We start from the raw sequence: 17,436 nt of genomic DNA on the forward strand, positions 1-17,436 counted from the left end.
CTTGTAAGAAGCAGGTGGCAAAGGGCAAGAATGTGTAGTTGTAACTCCTGATGTTACAGAAGAGAATTTAGAAGAATAAGTATGTGCTCTTTCTCAGGACAATAGCGGGAGATGTTCTTCTTAAAAATGAGGGAGAAAATCAAGAATGAGGAAGACTTCTGACCTAGGAGACAGGGAATCCCACCCAAGAAAGAGGCACTGGGAATGCTCAGGAAGGTGGGAAAGGAGAGCCCGGGGCAACAGCTTAATGTCAGCTTAATGTCAGCCAGGCTGCACTGGACCAGGAGGGCTGCAGGCTCCAGGTGGGAGGTCTCGCTGGAAGATGGAGCTGTGTTTGAATGCACTGTGAGACTTTTTGTTTTATCAGAGAGTTGGGGGAAATTAATGGTGAATATATAGAAAACAAGCAATAAAAACCAAGGCTCAAGAGAAACAAAATGCTGTGAAAGAGTAGAAGCATGATCATAGTACACTATGTGGCTCAACTTTTAAAAATAGTTACACAGCCATAACAATGTGAATGTCAACTATTTGAATAAAAATGTGATAACACAGAATTTGAAGAGAAGAGAGTTGTGTGTTGGGTTGAGGAGAGAGTTGAACAGAGCTAAACCTTGATATCTTATATCAAAAAGTCAATAGGCAGTGTAATATTTAAGACTAAAAAGTCAAGAGGTATCAATTTAAAGCAAGTCATTTAGATACAAAAAGATAAATCATAAGGGGAAAAAAATCCAGCTAAAATAGTTGAAAATTATTCCAGAGGCATTGATAGAAGTGGAATGGGGTAAGGAATTTTTGTTTTTCATTATAGGCCTTGAAGTATTTAGCTTCTAAAAGTCTTTATTTACTATTTTACCTTGGTAAAATATTAATATAAGTTTTTAAACCATAAAATTTAGAGCAATTTTTTACAGAGTGAAACATGACCATGTTGGTTTACTAAGCCAACTTCAATACTGCTCTTTATCAAATTCTTCTCAAGATTTTTTGTAGAAAGCATACATTTGTACTCATCCAGTCTAAATAGAGAAGATACAGTGATTACTCAGGTTGTATTTCTGAATCTTTTATTTTAGGCTCCTTAAAAGTCTAACCCAGATAATAATGAATGTATTTTAAATTTTTTTCACGCATGACACTGAAAGGCCAATTTAAAGTTCCTGACATACATTCCAGACAACTTGATATTAACTGTATTATATCTTTAAGAAAACAGGCTCTCTGCGCCCACTTAATTGTTTTTCAGATCTTTTTTATTTTATTTCCCCGGCCCACAATTCCCCTATGTGTTTTGATTTGATATCATTGTGGAGAAAAGAATAAAATAAAGAAATACAAAGATGAAAACAATTCCCAGCACACCAATAGCATTGTCCTAGGAATGCTGAGAATGGAGTGAGCTGGTAGGGTTTGGTGGGATCTGGTCCCATGGGAAGATTTTAATACAGTAGGACAGCAAACTCTATTTGGCTATAGATCTAGGTTAGTAGAGTTCAAAGGGGAATAAGGTTGATGGATGGATGGAGAAATCTGTGGTCTGGACTTGCATCATCACAGCAAGGCCATGGCAAGAGCAGTCTCTCTTCTTAGTTTAAGGGAGTGTCTAGTTTCTTGACTTGGAGGTAAATCATCTTTTCTTTATTTTTTCTTGGTCTGCAGTAATAAAAAACATGGAGAGGGGATAAAGAAATTGTGAGGAGGTTGAAAACCAAAATAAAGTGGGTAAGAAATAAATGGAACAACAAATGGATGTAAGCTTTGTCCAGGCACAGTCTTGCAGTGTATTCTGAGTGGTGAATCCTAAAAAGAAAATTGACAGAGCTTGGTGAATAACTTACGTGATGGAATGGTTCCAAAAATCCTCTTCTGGGAATGGGACTGGCCTGTGTTCCTTATTTAAAGTGGTCAATTTTCTATGTAAGAGGATGTGGGTAACGACTACATTCAATCTTATATTGGTTAAAAATGATGACTGCAAAATCTAGACACCATTGTCATCGTTCTTGCAAATACAATTTTAGAAATTATTCTTACCAATGCTTATATTCTTTTCAATAGTTGGGCAAGTGAAAAATCCAATTGCAAATTTTCTCAATCATCTTATCTTTATGAATACCAGAAAGTTGCTGATACTCATTATAGAAATGCTGATTTCTTCACCCTGCTGTTCCAAGAAATGCCCTTTGGACATGCTCTGTCTAATAATATTGAAATCTGGAGTGGGGCTGCCCACGTGTTCCCCAGCTCCTCACAAAATTTCCCCTGCCTGGGGGTGCTTAATCCTGCCTCAGCTTCTGGGCCAGTCTGAGACAGGGAGTATAGCAGAAGCCCACCGTAATCCCCTGGCAGTGCGTGGGTTCTCTCAGGCTCCAGATGTAGGGGCCCAAGGAAGTCAGCAGTACTCCCAGAGTCTCTATGTCAACAAGAGTAACAGCAAAAGCAGCAGCAGCAACAACAGAAACAACAATAACAATAGGAACACCAGCAACAATAGGAACAACACTAGCAACAGGAACAGCAGCAACAACAATAGTAACAGCAGTGACAACAGCAGCAGCAATAGCAACAATGGCAACAGCAGCAACAATAGCAACAACAATAGTAACCACAGCAACAAAAATAGCAACAACAACAATAGTAACCACAGCAACAACAACAGCAGCAACAAAGGTAACAACAGTGACAACAGCAGCAATAGTAACAACAGCAACAACAGCAACAAGAGCAACAATAGTAACTGCAACAACAACAGTAACCATAGCAACAGCAACAGCAGCAACAATAGTAACAACAGCGACAACAGCAGCAGCAATAGTAGCAACAGCAACAGCAACAATAGCAACCACCACCACAACAATAACAAAAATAGCAACAGCAATGTTAACCACAGTAACAACAGCAGCAACAATAGTAAAAACAGCCACAACAGTGGCAACAATAGTAACAATGGCAACAACAGCAACAACAGCAATAGCAGTAACCACAGCAACAATAGGAGCAGCAGCAACAGCAACAGCAGCAGCAACAGTAACAACAATAGCAACAACAGCAGCAATAACAGTAACAACAGCAACAACAAAAGCAGCAGTAATAGTATCAACAGCAACAACAGAAACAGTGGCAGCAGTAATAGTAATAACAGGAACCACGGCAGTAACGATAGTAACCACAGCAACAACAGCAGCAACCAGAACAACAGCAACAGCAGCAGTTATAGTAACAACAGCAACAACAGCAACAATAGTGACAACAACAGGAACCACAGCAGCAGCAATAGTAATGACATCAGCAACAGCAACAACAGCAACAATGGCAGCAACAACAGCAATAGTAACAGCAGCAACCATAGTAACCACAGCAACAACAGGAGCAGCAGCAGAAGCAGCAGCAACAGTAACAACAGCAACAATAACAACAGCAACAACAGTAACCATAGCAACAACAGGAGCACCAGCAGGAGCACCAATAGTAACCACAGTAACAACAACAGCAGCAACAATAACAGGAAAAACAGCAACAACATGAACAATGGCATCAATAATAGTAATAACAGAGACCACAGCAGCAACAATAGTAACCACAGCAACTACAACAGCAACAACAGTAACAGCAGGAACACCAGCAGCAACCACAGTAACAACAACAACAACAACAACAACAGGAACAGTAACAACAGCAACAAAAGGAACAAGAGAAGCAGCAGCAGGAACAACAGCAACAGCAGTAGCAACAGCAAGAACAATGACAGCAGCAACAATAGTAACAGCAACAACAGCAATAATAGTAACAGTAACAACAGCAGCAATAGTAACCATAGCAACAACAGCAGCAATAACAACAGCAGCAACAATAGTAACCATAGCAACAACAGCAGTAACCACAGCAACAACAGCAGCAACAGTAGTAACCACAGCAACAACAGCAGCAATAGCAACAGCAGCAATAGTAACCATAGTAATAACAGCAGCAACAATAGTAAAAACAGCGACAACAGCAGCAGCAATAGTAACAATGGCAACAACAGCAACAACAGCAACAGCAAGAATAGTAACCACAGCAACAAAAGGAGCAGCAACAGCAGCAGCAACAGTAACAATAGCAACAACAGCAGCAATAACAACAGCAGCAAAAATAGTAACCATAGTAACAACAGGAGCAACAGTAGTAACCACAGCAACAACAGCAACAGCAACAACAATAGCAACAACAGCAGCAGTACTAGTACCACCACCACCATCAGCAGTAACAACAGGAACCACAGCAGCAGCAACAGCAACAGCAACAATAGCAACAGCAGCGACAGTAACCACAGCAACAACAGGAATAGCGGCAGCAGGAGCAGCAGCAGCCACGCCGACTGACTGGTAAGAACCCCAGCACGGTCCAGGCCGGTCCCTGCACTCACCCCCCCCCCCCCACCCTCTGGGAACCCCGCCTCCTGGCCCCTTGCTGCCAGGACTGGCTTTGTCACTTACTGGCCTCCTGGCAGAATCTTTAATCTTTGTTGCCTTCCTTTTTTTTTTTTTCAGTTGTCCGTGGAGTTAATAATAACAGTACCTGTTGCGTAGGGGTGTCACAGCATTAGAAGAGGCGGCACGTGAGCGGGGCCTCAGAAGCACTAGCTGAAAGCTCTGAGTCAATGTCAGCTACTGTTCCCCCATCTTACAGACAAGGACAGAGGCAGAGGGTGAAATAAGGTGGACATTAGGAAATGCCAGGCTGTCTGTGTAACTAGGACGGGCTGCGGGTGCTTGGGAGCTGGAGGACTTGGGGTAGCAGTGGAGGGAGTCTGTCCCACCCTGCTTTTGCACCTCTTCTTCAGTGTCGGGGCCCAGGGCCTGGGTCAGCTCTCCTGACGGACTCCTCCATGTCCTGCGGGCTGCCCTTGCTCGTCTTTGCCTGCAGGGGTGCCCTTCACCAGCCCAGCCCTGGGTTCACCTCCCCGCTCTCCTCTGCAGTCCCCAAACCTCACACAGATCTGTCTTCCAGCTTTGAAAGGTGAGCTGGGTTATGGAACACAGAAAACAGAAAAGTGCAAATCAAGAAGTGTTTGTAGATCACACCGAGAGAAGACATATAAACCAACAATGGGGCTCATCTTTGCTCCATCTCCTGCACCTGCCGAACCAGCCTCTTACCAGTAGACGTGTGTGTCTATCACGGAGCAGCACTTCCCTGTCTTATAACCATTCAGAATATATTTCAAAATTTGATTTCCACTCAATTGTCTAGGTACATAATTATCTATTTTCCAAAGCAGCCGTGAAAACGTCAATGAATAATATGGTGGCTATTGGACATTTCCAAAGTACCAGGCACTTTACATGCATTTATCTCATTACAAAAATCCAATGAGTAGAAACTGTTGTCCCCATTTACAGATGAAGAAACCAAGGCTTAGAAGAGTTAAGGGCGCATGATGTGAAACGTCAAGGCCTGGCCTATCAGACTACAGCCCATGCTGCACACATTCCTGTCCTCCCGGGCCTGGAGCTGGCTGCACAAGCCTAGAGAGCGCACGGTTAGAGATGCTGTCGAAGGAACTCAGCAGTCAGTCCACAGCTCTATGGGGAGCACCTGGTCTGGGCGTGCCAGGTACTGTGCTGAGTCCTAGGGATATGGCAGAAAGTGGGGTACAGTATGTCTTCGAGGGGAGGCTCTTGTGCATGGGATGCTTCCCTGAGATAGGGGTATGGGGGAACAGTTGTCTAGATCAAGGATCTCAAGCTCAAATGTCTGCACACACCAGGCAGAAAAAAATAAACGCGCTATAGGCACGAGGCCGCGGGGAATGTGGCGCCGTGGCCTGTTCCAGCAGGCAAGCCCTTCGAAGCCCCCAGCCCCCTCTCAGCTCCTACAACCATGCGCAAGAGGAAAGGCCTGCGCCGGGTTACCAAATCCCCTGCATTTTTTTTTTCTTTAACAGATCCTGGAAATGCAGTTTATGTGGAATTTCCCACTTTAAAAATACCACGTGGGGCAAGCAGAGCACTTGAGGCCCTGATGCCCTGTGGGTTGCCAGTGCGTGACCTCTGGCTGAGCTCCAGGGCCTCTTGCAATGCTGAGCTCCAAGCTCTAGGAAAAGCCTCAGACCACGGCCAGCCTTCCGCAGCCTCATCTGCTCGGCTGCTGAGCGTGTTCAATGGGAACGTTGTGTAGAACGGATGAATCCAGCTCGGCTCCTGGCGCCAGTGGGCCGGGACTGGAGTATAAATAAAACGAATAAAGGCATCTAAGCGTACCGCATAAAGAAACGTGCGGGCAGTGTGTCCTACGTTTCTCTTCATTAGACTTTCTTAAGTTTAATTTTTGAATAGGTTCACATACTCCAAAATTCGGAAAGTAGAAAAAGGGCCGTGCTGGAAATCCCTCCCACTTGTGCTCCACAGCCACCGAATCCAGACAGCCCGTGTTCTGGTTCTTGCATACTCTTCCAGAGATACAGGTCAAGATAAATAAATACATACATACCTACACACATACACACATTTACACGTATATATATTTACATTTAACACATATATTTTTTCATTCCTTTTATAGAAATGGTAGAATATATACTTTCTGTATTTTCCTTTTTAAAATTTATTTATTTATAAAGTTATAAAGGAGGCTCCATACCCAGCATGGAGCCCAATGTGGGGCTTGAACTCATGACCCCAAGATCAACACCCTGAACTGAGATCAAGAGTCGGATGCTTAATGGACTGAGCCGCCCAGTCGTCCCCCTTTTTTAAATTAGCAATGTATCTTAGAGGACTTTCCTTATCAGTGTGTATAAAGCTGCCTTGTTCTTTTGAATGGCTGTATAGTATTTTATTGAATGACATACCATAATTTATATAACTGGTCTTCCAATCAATGGGCATTTAGGTTGTTTCCAATCTCTTGTTACATAAAAAATTGTCTTAAGTGGTAATCCTGTACATGTGTCATTTCGTACATGTAAATTCCTGGACGTGTGGAATTCTGGTAAAAAGAAATACACAGGGGCGCCTGGCTGGCTCAGTCGGTTAGGTGTCTGCCTTCGGTTCAGGTCATGATCCCAGGTCCTGGGATCCAGCCCTGCATGGGGCTCCCTGCTCAGTGGGGAGTCTGCTTCTCCCTCTCCCTCTGCCCCTTCCCCTGCTTATGTTCTTTCTCTCTCTCACAAATAAAAAAATAAAAATCTTTAAAAAAAATAAATAGACATTTTTGATACTCTTGTCATATTGCCATCACAGAGATTTCAGATGTGTACTCCCACTGGCGATGTGGGATGCTGTTTCCCTACATTCTCCCCCAACGCAATGTTACTAAGCGCTGCCATCTTCAACAGTCTACGCTGTGAGTACTACAGTGCTCATTTGTACTTCTCTCAACGTAGGAAGTGAGCGTTTTCTCATAGCTTTTAGAGCTGTTTTTATTTTCCTTTCACTGAATTATGTGTTCAAGTCCTTAACCCATTTTTTCTTTGGTGTGGTTTGTCTTAGGGATTTGTTAGAGCTCCTTGTATATTAGGAAAATTAGCCCCTTGTAGAGGAGTAAATATTTTCTCCACGTTTGTTATTATTATTATGTTTTAGCTTATGTTAGTTTTTCAATGCAGAGTTCTTTATTTTTATAAAGGCAAACTTACTGATCTTTTTAAAAATGGGTCCTGGATTTTTTTAGCCATCCTTACAGAGAGACCTTCCCCACTATGAAAGTGTAAGGCTATTTGTCTATGGTATGTTCATTATTTTACTGTTTCTTTGTATTTTCCAGTCTTTAATTTCATGTGACTCGATCTCAATGGATGGTATGAGGAATAAATTCAACCTCATGCTTTTTCCAACTGGCTACAGAGTTGGCCCAGACGCGTATGGAGGCATTTCAGTTCCCTACCTCTGCATGTTTTCAACTTCGTCAATAGTCTCAGGCAAAGCCTTCCCTTTGGTCTCCGGGAGCAGCAACACCAGTCCCCCAGCCACCAGGCCAACCACAGCTGGAAGCCAAACAGATGCAAATCACATTAAGAAGGAAACCAAGCAGGCTTTATAATCAGAGCTCCCCTTATTTCTTAAAAAAAAAATTGTGTGTGTGCCATCTTCTATACAGATTTCTTTGCTATCTCTGACTGTCCTATAAATATTTTACTGATTCCAAACTCCATTGGATTACAATTCCTTATAGGGAGATGAAATACTTAACATTTTGAGTCAAGGTTATTCTAGGCTAGAGAACATTGCCATCATATTAAGATACATTGGAGTTAGAAAATAACTCTGAAAAAAAAATCAACTCTAAGGAAAGGAAGAGCATAACTTTGCCAATATAAGGCACTTGGTAATGAGAATGAGTCAGAAACTTGGAACATGACTAGCGACAGAGGTAATGAACCCTAGATCCCAGCAGCAGAACGTTTACAAAGCATAGCGGGGCCTATACCTTTAGCTCTAGTTCGGCGTTCGATAATTCTTTTTGTTCCTTTTTCCTTCGTCTGCAGCTATAATTGTTTGCACACGCTGGGGAGTCACAGTAAACATTAGAGTGTTTCTGTGTCTTTATATGCCCATTACTGTTTCGGGATTTTAAGGTTACGTTTTAGGTTTTGCTGTAATAGGATGCAGGAACTAGAGGTGGGCTCGTCACTGGTTTTGGAGCCCCCCAAAAAACGCACCCTGGCCTCTGTTTTTACATCTTTTCAAAATGGCAGGCGTAGAGGCCTCAGAGCCCAGCGGTTCAGGACTCTGGCTGTAGCTCTGGGTGCCTGGGATCCGGTTCTGAGCCCCCCTCGCTGGTCTCAGGCCCCTGGAAAGTTCGGCACCAGACTCTCGGCCATAAAGTGGGGTGCTAGTCCCACCTCACACGCTTGTTCTGAGACTGAAATGCGTTCCTGCTTGTTACGGGGCAGAGCCCGCCACAGAGTTAGGAACGAAGTAACCGCCTTCAGAGTCTCTCCAGACATCTACAGAGTCTCTCCAGACATCTACAGAGCCACTCCAGACATCTACAGAGCCACTCCAGACATCTACAGAGTCTCTCCAGACATCTACAGAGCCACTCCAGACATCTACAGAGTCTCTCCAGACATCTACAGAGCCACTCCAGACATCTACAGAGTCTCTCCAGACATCTACAGAGCCACTCCAGACATCTACAGAGCCACTCCAGACATCTACAGAGTCTCTCCAGACATCTACAGAGTCTCTCCAGACATCTACAGAGCCACTCCAGACATCTACAGAGCCACTCCAGACATCTACAGAGTCTCTCCAGACATCTACAGAGTCTCTCCAGACATCTACAGAGCCACTCCAGACATCTACAGAGCCACTCCAGACATCTACAGAGTCTCTCCAGACATCTACAGAGCCACTCCAGACATCTACAGAGTCTCTCCAGACATCTACAGAGCCACTCCAGACATCTACAGAGTCTCTCCAGACATCTACAGAGCCACTCCAGACATCTACAGAGCCACTCCAGACATCTACAGAGTCTCTCCAGACATCTACAGAGTCTCTCCAGACATCTACAGAGCCACTCCAGACATCTACAGAGCCACTCCAGACATCTACAGAGTCTCTCCAGACATCTACAGAGCCACTCCAGACATCTACAGAGTCTCTCCAGACATCTACAGAGCCACTCCAGACATCTACAGAGTCTCTCCAGACATCTACAGAGTCTCTCCAGACATCTACAGAGCCACTCGGCTGGGACTCATGCCATAACACACACCCTCTGCTGGCTTGGAGTCTCTGCAGTGAGTGAATTAGGAAAAGAATATGCTCGATTAATCAAACGATCATCTCTTTAGCTTTTATATTTGCAAAGATAGGCCTCATTAACCAGGGTATTTCTTATCAGTCTTTTTACAGTGCTCTTTCAATGTTCATTTGTCGATTTTCGGGCTCTAGATAATCTCTTCTGGTTATTTCAAGACCACAACCAGTACACCAGAAGGGGAAAGGAATAAAAATGGAAAAATACTCGTTTGTTTCCTGCTAGCTACTCAGATTGGTGAGAAAAGCAGATGGAACTCTGAACACCAGTACAAGTGGGAGCTGTCTTTGAGTTGACTTGAAACGGTGAAATGCAATTAAAGGCCTTCATCTTTTCCGGGGGAAGGTGACTCCCGGGGGAGGGTCCACACAGGCTCATCTAGGTCTGGGCTGGGCATTGCATTGTTAAATGGTCCTTAGAGAAACAGGAAGTCTCTGTTCTCCACCCAGAAATATCTCGCTGACCCACAGATCACTCACTGCCTACCTAAGGGAGTGGCCAAGGGTGAGGCGTCTCCACCTTCCTCCTTGTAGGGAAGGAGTCCAAAGGTGGTTGTGGTCCTTTGCCACGGTGGAAAGAAGGCTCTGCACGGGTCTCTCAGCCGGTGCTGGGAGAAGAAGACGGCCAGGGTCCCTGAAGTGGAACTAGCCACCCTGTTGCCAAATCCTGCTTGTGCCAGGAGAAAGAGCTCGTGTTCTATCACCGTTGGCCATCTCGCTGTGACTAAGTTGCAGCCTAGAGAAGTTCATGGGGTCTGTTTGGAGGGTGAGTTTTATCAGCAGTGTGGAACATTTGCTGGCACATCTACCACGATGGAAAATTTCCCCCACAGATCCCTTGAGAAGAGGAATGAGCACAGGTCCTCGTGTGTGACAACGCACGGCATTAGGAGAACAGCCGTCTGGGGGGCCCCCGGGGTGCGGAGTGTCTGTCCTCCGTCCCCTCAAAGTAAGTGAGGGTCGTAGGCCCATGGGGAAAACTGTTACATTTTTGTCAAATTAAAAGCGGCTCCCAGTGGGTCTAAAAGAAGACTGAGCTGGGTGCGTTGAGGTCTTCTGGCTAACACGAGAAGGCGAATGCTGGGTGCACGTGAATCTGGACACCCCTCTGCACCCCTCTGTGTGGGAGGGAGTGTCTGCCCCATCGTCCACGGCTATGGGGAAAGGAATGGGCACGCATGAATGGGAGTGTCCACAATTCCTGGACCCCTTGCACAGTCTGTAGACGTCATGTTCAACATTGGCCTCTGTGTGTTAATTGCTGATAGATTTGTCCCTGTCACCTTCCATGCTGCAGGCTGGACAGTGGGGGGAGGGGGAGGGCTCCGCACTGGTACCTCCTTTCAGGGTTGGAGGGAAGGGCCGTGCCAATCCTCCTTAAATCTAATTGCCCAAGGGATTTGGGGGAAGGGGTGCCCGACACAGGGGTGACACCAACACAGGTGTGCCATGACGCCAACGCATTTCCTTAATCGTGGCCTTTGTTTCCCCTGGATTTTGAAATCGCTCTTTGCAACATTTTAACCGCCTTTCTTTGAAGTAATGAAGTGAAAAGTTTTGTATTTTCCCACATTTGGCCATAAGGGAGGCAGAAAGAGTGAGCTCTGTGACAAAGAGACCCAAGGAGGGGTGGCAATCGGTGAGGAGAGAGTTAGGGGCGTTCTCCAAGCAAACGGCTTTCCACCTCACTCCTTCTTGAGCTTTGTACCCTGGAGGCCGGGAGTTCTAGTGGCTCCCATACTTGAGTCTTAGTAGCTAATACTAGTATTACCTATGCGAGTATTACTCACCCCGAGGGTAGTACCAATTATTAGCTGCGTTCTGTAGATGCCAGTAGGCATGATACCTGCTTTGAGATAGAACAATGGAGGTCCCTAGAAAAGCAGGTTTTCATTCAAAGACAGGTCTGAGGATTTCTCACCAAAAACCACCAGCGGGAGCTCATGCCAGATGTCGGTGAGCCGGTAGACCAGGAACGGCGTGATGATGCCGCCGATGTCACACATGGAGGAGCAGACAAGGACACCAAGATTCCTGAAATGCAGGGAACTGATTTAACGTCCTGCTTCTCACTGTGCAGTACTTATCCCCCACCCCACCCCCAAATACATCCTTCCCTGAATCGCTAAAATGTCTGTGAACTGAAAAAATGGTGTTCACGTTGTTTTCAACACACACACATGGTGTGTGATTCACAATTCCACTCGTATTCTGTTGCACTTGCTTTATATTAGCTTTTTTAAAGATTTTTAATTGGGGGGCAATTTTCACTTTTTACTTTGGTCTTCTGGCTTCCCTGCACTGTTCTATGGTCCTGTTCATACTGTTTCCTTTCTTTATTTTTTTAAAAATTCATTTATTTATTTGAGAGAGAGTGAGTTAGAGAGAGAGAGACAGACAGACAGAATGAGCTGGGGGGGAGGAGGGACAGAGGGAGAGGGAGAAGCAGACACCCTGCTGAGCAAAGAGCCTGACATGGGGCTCGATCCCAGGACCAGGGGATCATGACCTGAGCCGAAGGCAGACACCTAACCGACTGAGCCACCCAGGCACCCCTTGTTCATGGTTTTTTGGATCCCTTTCACCCGTGGCCATTTGGTAATCCTGCTCTTGCAATCAATATCTTCTGTTCTCACTACACGGTGAGTGTATTTCACCCCAGCCTGTAACTGTGAGATGTGGCCTGGCTACTGCCTTTAAATGTTCTTACCCTCTCTTGCCCTGTGTTTGTTTTTCCTTGCCCTGTGTTTTGAAAAGGAAGGTGCCCTCTGCTGGCACTTGTGGTAGTTCTAGCCAGTAAGCAAAGGTCCCACCTACCCTCTTCATGTTGAGGAAAACGTGCTCACCTGATGAACGTGGGGTACAGCTCTGCATTGACCAAGCAAACCATTTCGTAGGCCATCGTAATCCCCATTCGACCCAAGCACGCGACTGTAACTCTTAGCCACTGGAGATCTGAGGGGCAAAAACGCACACTTACACACACGACACACAATCCCTGGCCCGCAAACAGTGCTCCAGAGGTGTGCAAGGGGAGAGTCCACATTCCGGAATGGGATGAGAGTGCAACACTCTTCTCTAAACTCAAGACTTTTCAGCAAAATTTCCCATGTCTGTTCGTTTTAACCTTGGACACGCTTCTAACACTCTCTTTAGACCTCAATCATTAATGACAACAGAGTTGTACCAGTTTACAAAGCTGGGCCAACTCCAGCTTATACAGGCCACCCAAAAGAAACAGCAAAATATGGGCATATTTTAAATAACTGCTAAGAACTACAAGGTTCAAAGAGAGCTCCATGTTGCCAATAGGATTTTGTTGTACAGGTTTTGCTCCTCCTCGTTGAGAAAGCATTTGAAAAGGAAAGAAAGGAACTGAACAGTTGTGTGTTGGCTGCATTTACCTCAACTTTCTTACTGGTTCTGCAGGATGAAGCCGGGAGCTCAAGAGAGTTGCCTAAATAGTATCTGGGAAATGCTGGAATAAGACTTCAAGCCTGGGCCTGCTCTATCCCAAAGCCCATGCTCTCTGTTCTGGGCCAGCTCGATGGCCTGTGGCATGTGTCCTCTTAGTCTCTTGTTACAGTACATTAGAGAAAATTGGGATTATATTACAGCAGACAACCATTGGGTACAATTGTTCTTAAAGATAGGGTGGCCTTATGAGTTTGCTCAGGAACGTCCCAGATACTGTGTTCATTCTTCCCAAATTGACTTGGTTGCTAAATTACATCATCTTACTATCAGAGGGTATCCCCTCTGGGGGATCCCAGACATCCCTCTTCTGGGGGCCTTGGAAGACAAGACCCCAGCATGGCTCGACACTTACCATCAGGGATGAAAGCCGAGGCGAGGCAGGCTGCCCCTGCCACCATATTTGATACAGCCCATGGATACCGACGACCTATACGGTCAATGGTGAGGATGATGATGAGGGCGGCTGGGAATTCCACCAGGGCAGAGTAGAAGAAATCCAAGTAGATATTGCTCCCTGCAAGACCCATGTGCATGATGAGGCCTTGATAGAGAACAGAGCCCGTGAACCTGAGCAAAGAGGAGAAGCTTAGGTCAAGCCAAGCACCAGAAGCAAGTCATCAAAAAGGAGAGCCTTCTGGAAAAAGAAGAGTTGATTGTGGGTCACCTATCTTTGTCATCTTCTTATTGCTCTTCCCTTCATTCTACTGCTTTTACCTGATCTGACCCACTGTGGTGGCTGACTGTGACCCCAGAACTGGGAAAGGAGAAGAAATTAAGATAGCATTCCCTGGCCAAATTGAAAAGTAGGAAGAAATGTCTTTCTAGGGTGATTTATTTGGTAAAACTGTATCAGGTTATTAGTGGTTGTCAATTATTTCTCTTTTTGTGGTCTTCTAAGGGAATTGGAATCAAGGGGATTGACTACTTAATTCAAATTTTAGGAAACCAGAGACCCAAACAGGTTCCAAATCCCCAAAAGGGTACAGCCTTCCGTCTTGCTTGATTTCTCTTCTGACACAATATAGACAGCATTTCAATGACGTTTTTTGGTTTTGTTTTGTTGACCAGAAGTGTTCGTTATCTGTAATGGCAAATACGAGGACGCTTGGCAAGAGTCACAACTATTCAGAAAAGGAAAGAAGGATATGAAGCCAATTTTCCCTGCTGTATTTTACAGGTAGTATTTTCAAGGTTGCTAAATGAGTTCCTGAGGAGCCTTGCTTCTGTCCGTGATCCCAAATCTTCATGTGGCCGGCGTGAGTCCCAGGACACACTGAAAGGAAAGCGAGCTGCACTAAGGAAGGTTTGGTGCGGAGTGAACAGCTCACGGCTCTAGGAGCAGCCTGCAAACAGCGGAAATTATCACACATCAGCCACTGGACTGTGGAGCCAGTGGATTAGTGTTTGTGGTTTATCATCCTTCATAAGTTTCTTTCTTTCTCCAATAGACAAGGAAGGGAAAAGCCCCTTCCTTGCTAACCCTGTGCAATAAGGAGAGACCTCTACTCATCTTAGCTATAGAACCAGTAGTTCTCCGTGTGGGCTATATATCAGACTCATCTGGAGAATGTTAAAATATTGGTGCCTAGACCCTTCCCTCGACCAATTCAATCAGTATTTTCTGGGGCCAGGGTGGGGGTTCTGGCGTTGGTATTTTATAATCCCCCAGGACATTCTAAGGCAATGCCAAGGTTGAGAACATACTTATCTATGCTTTGAGACTGTAAGCTGATTTCAAAGACCTGCCTGAAAACGTGGCTATAAATAGTCCCCTTGCTGTCCAGTGTCCATACTTACCTCTACTCACACTGGATCCAGGCTGTGTGACAGTTCTCTCTTGGCCCCTCCCCTAACGTGGATGAAAAGAAGTGGAGGGATTTTAAAGTGAAAAACTCCCCTTACCAGTTGTACATCAGGATCAAGGTGTGTCTCCTTATCTGAGGGGTTCTGACCAAGTCCAGAAATGAAGGAGTCAGCTTCTCGTCAACTTCCTCATCAGGTCTGAGGCTCTAGGAATGGAAACAGGAGGAACGGCTTTGTGTGGTGAAAGACGGTGTCCCCGGGTAAGACGGAATCATGACGGTACCCGACACCTGCTGAGGGCTTCTAATGAGCCTTTCACACTTACTAGCTCATTGAATCTTGGCTATCCTGCAAGTTCGTTTCCATCTTTTTCACCCCCTTCCACAGAAGGGGAAGCTGGGCTAGGGGGAGTTAGGTCACTCGTGTGCATATATCCAGAGGCACTGGAGGTCAAGCACGGGGGTTGGGCAGAGGGAGGCCCAGCCCAGGGACCCTGCTCGCTCTCTGACCAGGTGCGGCCCATCACTCAGGAGGCTCTGCTCCGTGACCTCGGCACTTGGAGCAGCTCAGTATGGCGTGGAGCTTGTTAGAATGAAAGACCTGGGGCCTCTGTTCAAACACACTGAACCGGAATCTGCATTTCGGCAAGGTCCCCACGGGCATCCTGGGCACAGGTATTAACGTGTGAGAAGCCCTGCGCTAGAAGAAAACAGTAGGCGGTGGAGTTGAGATTCGGTCTCCAGGGTTCAGGAGGCAGAACCGTTGCGAAAACCACTCCTTCCTACAGCAACACAGGAGTGTGTCTGCAAGCCCAAGGAGCGGGGGGAAGAACCTCCAGCAGACTCACCACTCTCATGTGAATGAACTCTGCACTGTGGCCTGGCAGTGACTCATGCGTGCTCTAGTCCCCGGCCAATTTCTGCAAGGATCTGAAACTTAAGAATCAGGGCTATGCTGGTCATCCTGGAAAAGGGGATCTACCCTAACTACCCAGAAACCGGAGAGGAAGTGAAAAGAAAATGCCTCTGAGTCCCAAAATGCTCACTCTAAAGTCCCAAAATGCTCACTCTAGAGTCATGTAAATCATAAATACTTGCAGGTCACCTATCTTAGGTCTTGGCACAGAGACAATTACTCTTACTTTGCGAGAGTTTTCTAATCAGCTTGATTTTCACTTTTCCATCCCTGCCAGATGAAAAGGCTTCAGCTAAAAGTGATGAAGTCTACCAAAGGGCAACCCACGAAATTTGAAGAAAACGGACACCCTGTAATGTGTTTTATTTCAGAAGGCAAGCGATTGCTCAGAACATTTTTGGACAATCTTCTATCCAAAATGTTTCAAATTCTAAGAAATGACTTGTGTCTGAAGACTCTTCCCTCTGGGGAAAAGCCCCCTCCCCGAGTGTGCCCATAGACACCCCGGGAAGGAAGACATTTGGTATCTGGGTACCAGTGCCCCCCGCAGCCTTGGCTTGCACGTGATAGAAGCTCCTCATTTGCCTTTAAATGATTTTTGGTTTCCTTTTAGTTTTATGTTTTTGATCGATTTAGAATTTTTTAGCAGGGACCATGAATCCTAGTACAATAGAAATACCCTGTTGCATATGGTCAGCCCCTTCTGCGACTCCCCATTGAGAATGCACAACTTTCCCAGATCCTCCTGGCGCCGTTCCCAGGTCAGCTGCTTGCTCACCTGAAGGGAGGCTGGCAGAGATTTTCCATTTTTCTTTGCGATGTACTTAATGACCCTCATGGCTTTAGCACTTTTGTTTTGGGAGATCAGCCACCTCGGAGACTCAGGTATGCACCTAGGGTAGAGCACACATGTTATCAGGGCTGTGCAGTACGGGATGGGAGGGGGGGTCTTCCTGAGCCCCTATCCCCAGTGATCGTAATCAATTACTGCGAGGGATCTTACACAGTGAGGTTCGGTTGGGTCTACAGAGGAGATAAAATTGTGCGAGGGGCTGCCCAGCAAAGGAAAGCAACAAGATGAGAAAGCAGCCTCCCGGATGGGAGAAAATGTTTACAAATCATATATCAGGTAAGGGGTGAATATCTAAAAAATACAAAGAATTCATACCACTCAATAGCCAAAAAAAAAAAAAAAATCTGATTTAAAAATGGGCAGAGGACCCCAACACACATTTTTCCAAAGAAGACGTTCAGATGGCCAACAGGTACATGAAAAGATACTCCACGTCACTTATCACCAGAGAAATACAAATTGAAGCCAAAATGAGATGTCATTTCACATCTGTTAGAATGGCTAGAATCAGCAAGACAAGAAATAACAAATGCTGACCAGGGTGTGGGGTAAGGGAAACCCTCGTGCACTGCTGGTGGGGATGCAAACTCATGCGGCCACTGTGGAAAACAGTGTGGAGGTTCCTCAAAAGATTAA

General features: G+C 45.6%; 1 protein-coding gene across 2 annotated transcripts in view; it reads right to left on the reverse strand.

Moving 5' to 3' along the window:
* Positions 1-1,238: 1,238 nt before the first annotated feature.
* Positions 1,239-17,436, reverse strand: part of LOC123797543 (solute carrier family 22 member 2) — a 30,334-nt gene continuing 14,136 nt past the window's right edge. The window contains exons 5-11 of one of the 2 annotated variants that reach the window (XM_045805484.2): positions 16,726-16,840; positions 15,132-15,238; positions 13,582-13,796; positions 12,599-12,707; positions 11,674-11,786; positions 7,870-7,969; positions 1,239-1,656 (exon numbers count right to left, since the gene is read on the reverse strand). In XM_045805484.2, the coding sequence (XP_045661440.2) occupies positions 1,590-1,656; positions 7,870-7,969; positions 11,674-11,786; positions 12,599-12,707; positions 13,582-13,796; positions 15,132-15,238; positions 16,726-16,840 (826 nt within the window). In that variant the 3' untranslated portion in view covers positions 1,239-1,589. Of the gene's footprint in view, positions 1,657-4,425; positions 6,206-7,869; positions 7,970-11,673; positions 11,787-12,598; positions 12,708-13,581; positions 13,797-15,131; positions 15,239-16,725; positions 16,841-17,436 lie in introns of those variants that run through there. The other variant, XM_045805483.2, reaches the window with a different exon arrangement.

This window comes from Ursus americanus, chromosome 11 (assembly GCF_024610735.1).
Source record: "Ursus americanus isolate L20-20 chromosome 11, mUrsAme1.1.p, whole genome shotgun sequence".
NCBI classification, from domain to species: Eukaryota; Metazoa; Chordata; class Mammalia; order Carnivora; family Ursidae; genus Ursus; species Ursus americanus.